General features: G+C 41.8%; 1 protein-coding gene across 4 annotated transcripts; it reads right to left on the bottom strand.

The window, feature by feature from the left end:
* Window positions 1-118: 118 nt before the first annotated feature.
* On the bottom strand, window positions 119-4,414 carry MAPk-Ak2 (MAP kinase activated protein-kinase-2). Of its 4 annotated transcripts, none has more exons than NM_080030.5 (4): window positions 4,305-4,414; window positions 2,312-2,892; window positions 1,380-1,795; window positions 119-1,031 (listed from the first exon to the last, which is right to left on the bottom strand). In NM_080030.5, exons 2-4 carry the CDS (start codon window positions 2,868-2,870, stop codon window positions 927-929), a joined length of 1,080 nt encoding a protein of 359 aa, NP_524769.1. In that variant the 5' UTR covers window positions 2,871-2,892; window positions 4,305-4,414; the 3' UTR covers window positions 119-926. The 4 variants fall into 4 exon arrangements, with proteins under 4 accessions (NP_524769.1, NP_788861.1, NP_001188547.1 ...); NM_176688.3 differs by having other exon boundaries at window positions 4,280-4,414; NM_001201618.1 differs by lacking the exon at window positions 4,305-4,414 and adding an exon at window positions 2,994-3,143.
* Window positions 4,415-4,763: the final 349 nt, after the last annotated feature.

Raw genomic sequence — 4,763 nt, forward strand, 5'->3', positions numbered from 1 at the left:
TGGTGGTAGTGGGTCAAGCTCAGAGTTTTTCCAGAAGATGCAACCACCACTTGTTGTTTTCTCCCTCTAAACCGTGCTTTTATCCCACTTGGCGTTGAAATGAAAGCAATTTTGTTTTATGTTTTAATCATAGTAAAATAAGCTTGATTTGTTTTTATTAATTTGGGGGATGATCTTGTTGTTTATGGACTACAAATATGCTATACGGTAAAATGGTATATCGCTTGCAGAATCAGCAAATAAAAGTTATAAACAACACTGAATCTTGCGCAGATTAATGCTAACGTGAACTGGCTGTATAATTGTTTCTCCACACATATGCCATACATACACAGACGGTTATACATATACATATATATATATAATTATAATCAAAGTCACGTACACGTAAAAAACGGTTCGGTTACAAATGACACGTTTTTGGAAAATAATATTTAAAAAAAAAAAGGGAATCGAAAAACGAAACACTTTCACGCGATACCGAGACATTTTGAATATTCGGCTGGGCTGGCTGGCTAGCTAGGCTTGCACTTGGCTTTACTTAAGTTCGTTATTTGCGCATTACGCTTTATAGTTTCTTTTACAAAAGAGCACTTTTCAGACTACAAAATACCCTAAGAACCCTTGACTGGAAATGGATAGATAGATAATGGGACAAAATGAATAAGAAAACGTAACGTAACAATAACATGGAGTAGTTGTTTTGCAAAGGTTGCTGTCATCGTAGTATATTAGTTAATAGCAGATCTTGCCGCCGTCGTAGTATAGTAGTATTTATCGTTTTTGTAAAGCATTGTACAACATTGTTATCCGCTTAAGTGTTAAACCGATGGTTCGCCCATCCTACATCCTACGCCCATCTCTCCTCATCTCATCTCATCTCACTCCCGGGTTGGCCGTGTTAGTCGCTCTGGATTCCTCGTTGTCTAGTTGCGCGTCGCATTGGCCATGTATAACTCCATCTCCTCGATCTTTTTCCTGCGCTTCGTCAGCAGCGGGTTGTTCGACTTGTCCAGCGCCTTGATTTGCATCTGCAGAAAAGAAAATTCCAATTAGGAAAAGACCTTCTTTCAAGTTTTGAACTAATCAAAGCATTTCAGGCGCATTAACCTCCTGTTAGTTCTTATAATTAGTGACTTTCCAGTTCACGACTAGAACAAAAAGAGGGCTAGGAAGTAGGCGACTTGCTAATTGCTTAAGCATACTGAAATTGAAATTTATTTTTCCATTGTATAAACAAATTGACCGAAAAGATACTATGTACAGTATGTGGTGAGAAGCAAATGAGTAATGGTTATATAATAGAAGTGAAAACTTTGGACTCGCATTGAGATTTATCTTTTTGTTGCAATGCCAAGTTGCCACTGCGGGTGACTCACCTGATCGTAGTCTACGCGCATGGTGGCCAGTGAGCGCGTCATCTCCTCCTGCACTTCCGGCCAGGTTTCCTCGGCCTCCTTTAGCATGCGACCCGTGCAGAGCGGTGTCTGTGGAACAGCATTGTACTGGGCAATCCACTTGTTGCTAATGACGTCCTGGATGCGCAGACGCTTGCTGGGGTCCACGTTCAGCATGCCCTTGATCAGATCCTTTGCCGCCTGGCTCACATTCGTCCACTCCGGATCGGGAAAGTCATACTGGCCGGTGCGGATGCGATTTTTCATGCCGGGCGATATGGCTAGGCCGTGGTTGCTGTAGAACGGCGGGAATCCGCACATAATGATGTACATCACCACGCCCAGCGACCAGATGTCGCAGCTCTTGTCGTACTTCTCCGGGCCCAGAACCTCAGGAGCTGCAAAAGAAAAAACATGTCATTAAAATGGGAACTATCCAGAAGAATATCTTATAATATATTCAAAATGGAAAATGTACTAACTTTAAGGAATAAGTACACTGTATTTACCCAATGAGAACTGAATTCTAATTGTTAAAACCTTATTATGAATCCCCCGATATGTTCGCAACCTTTCTTTCCGTTCGATTGCAAATCGAGTCGATTGCACTTTGCAAACTCTCGAACAACTCTTTCGCAACGAGATTGAGAACAAGGCTGAATTGAATTACAGAAGTTATAGAGAAAGTTCGCTTAGTAGATTATGTAAGCGGGGCGGTACAAGCATAAAAAGTAATTTTACTATCAGCAAATGCCTGTCATGCGGCTTCCGGGCTAAAACAAAAACTCCTGACACAATTCCGTGTGGGTAAACAGACGATTTTAACAATTATAGAGCAATTTTTCGTGCCCAATGTGACAATTGACCTCAACTAGAAACTAGATGATGATTATCCCTACAAAAGGCACACTCACCCACGTAATAGGGAGTGTAGCAGGGCGTCTGCAGCGTGTAACTGGTGAATGTCTCCTTGGCGAAGCCAAAGTCCGTCAATTTAAGGGTCGCATTCGGCTGAGTGGTGGTGTACAGCAAGTTCTCCGGCTTGAGATCGCGATGCGCTATGTCGCGACTGTGCAGATAGTCTACGGCCGCGCAGATCTCGTGCATTATCTGGGCCGCCTCCCGCTCCGTAAAGGCACCGTCGGCCTTGTCCTGAATTCTCTGGAAGAGCTCGCCGCCCTCCATGCACTCCATGACCACCAGGAGGCACTTCCTGTCCTTAAACGTGTTCTCGTACACATCAATGATGTTCACAATGTACCGGCATCCGCTGACCCGCCAATGCAGGTCCACTTCGCGACGCGCCCTTTCACTGTCCAACAGCACCTTGAGGGCATAGTTCTGTTGGGTGCGGCGATGGGTGCACTGCACCACCTTCCCGTTGATCCCGTAGCCCAGAACCGTGTTCGAGGTCACGTAGTCGTCCGTCAGTGGGGTGGTCTTCGGTTGCCGTTGATTCTGCAGAGAAAGCATTCTGGAATCGGCTGATCTTTAACTGAAAAAAAGATAAATGGTCAATGGAGTTCGGTGATGAGTGGTCTTAATTTTATAAGTAATCTAGTCAGCTTTAAAGCCTTGACTTGATACCAAACTAACTTCGTTTTTGTGCAATTAAACAAAGCTTTAAATTGATTTCATTATTGCAAGACGCTTCTTTTCATTGTTATCGTGAATGGAAAGCCAATTTTGGTTAACGATTTATGGGCAACTTATTTGCTTAACGATTTCGGCGTCATTGAGGGTCGGGCCAAAAAAAAAAGTAGTCGCTTGAGGAACAATAAATTTTATTTAATTATTATCTTTCGCAAAACTATTGTCGTCGTAAATGTAAGGTTCAGTTAATCTGGGTGTATAGCAGTTGGGCTTTTTAATTACTGGCAATTAGTCTGCCGTGGGAATTGATAGGGGATTCCTGCACAACGTTTCCACTGCTCTTTTGGAAAGTGAATCCCTGGATAGCAATAATAAAAGTGCATCGAGAAAAATGTGTTATTTTCTTTGTTTTCGTATAATTAACCTTTTGGATCTAGAAATATAGTCAAGATCTTCAAGAAGGGTACATTGCTTTCATGGCGTGTACGAAACGAGAATAGGAATTGCTACATACATTCAGTTCTCCAGCCTTATAGATATACAGAATATGGAGATCCGAGAACCTCGAAGAGCTGCGATCTCGGCTCGATTCAAATTGCATGCAAATGAACTTACAGAGAGGCAGAAAAAAAATATCAAAAAGAAATCTGGGGGCGGAGGAAGTTGGGTGGGGTGGCTGGTTAGGTCCACAGTCGCTGCATATTTTCGTGTTTTCTTTCTTTTTCTGTGTTTTCCTGGAAAAACGGTATACAATGTTTTTCTTTCTGTTTTTTATAACGGGGGAAAACAGGAAAACGGTAGTAATTGCATATGTTGGACGCGTTATCGGTAATCGCTAATATCGATACACGGCTGTATGCTGAGTGCATTTGTGTGCGTGCTGCCGCACTGCTGATGAAATACATGGTGCATTTGGTTTTTGTTAATTTCGTGCACATTACGCAGTGGCGGAGAATAGAACTATTATTTTCTCAGTCTTCTTTAAAATTGGTTAATTAACGAGTATTTTACTGCCCACACACACACCGCACGCACACCGAAAAGGCCGCGCACACACACACACACTATCGAACGGCCATACAAATGCAAACAATGCGTCATGTTCTCCCACTGTTTAACTAGTAATTCCTAGAGTTCTCGTTTTCACTGTACACGCCAGTACATTTTTTTTATCTTGTTATCGCCTTTCGATCGTTTTCAGGTGGTCCAGTTTTTTTTTTTGGCCACGCGCAGCGATTTTATCTTATCCGCTTTTCATTCTCGCCCGGATATATATTCCGCATTATTACCTGCTCTTCAGCTGATCGTATTTACCTTTCGGATATTTACTTTAGCGTGCTATGTAACGGAACGAAAAAAAAGAACAACACGACCAGGGAATTTATTTGTAAATGCTTCGCGGTGTGACCAGGCGACACTGAATGGAAAAAGCTGTAAATACAGTGCAATGTACCAGTACAGGTATGCTAGTTAATCGATTTGCGGGTTATCGGCTTGTTCGAAAGCTAAAAATCGATTAAATTGATCGAATACAGGATAACGGTACGTTTTTGTATTAGATCTAACTGAAACTACGTTTTCCAATTAGATTTCGTATTAATTGATTCTTGTTAAAAAATAAAAAAATGAAGTTTTACTTGCGGAACAGTTATGTCTGAAATGCTTACGTTAAAATCGGTCACTGAATGACGTTACTTAATGTAACATAAACAAAACATAAAATAAAATTGTTTGACTATCGAATATTTTGTCGAGCTGCTTATCGCCGTTCGC

Source organism: Drosophila melanogaster, chromosome X, assembly GCF_000001215.4.
Source record: "Drosophila melanogaster chromosome X".
NCBI lineage: Eukaryota > Metazoa > Arthropoda > Insecta > Diptera > Drosophilidae > Drosophila > Drosophila melanogaster.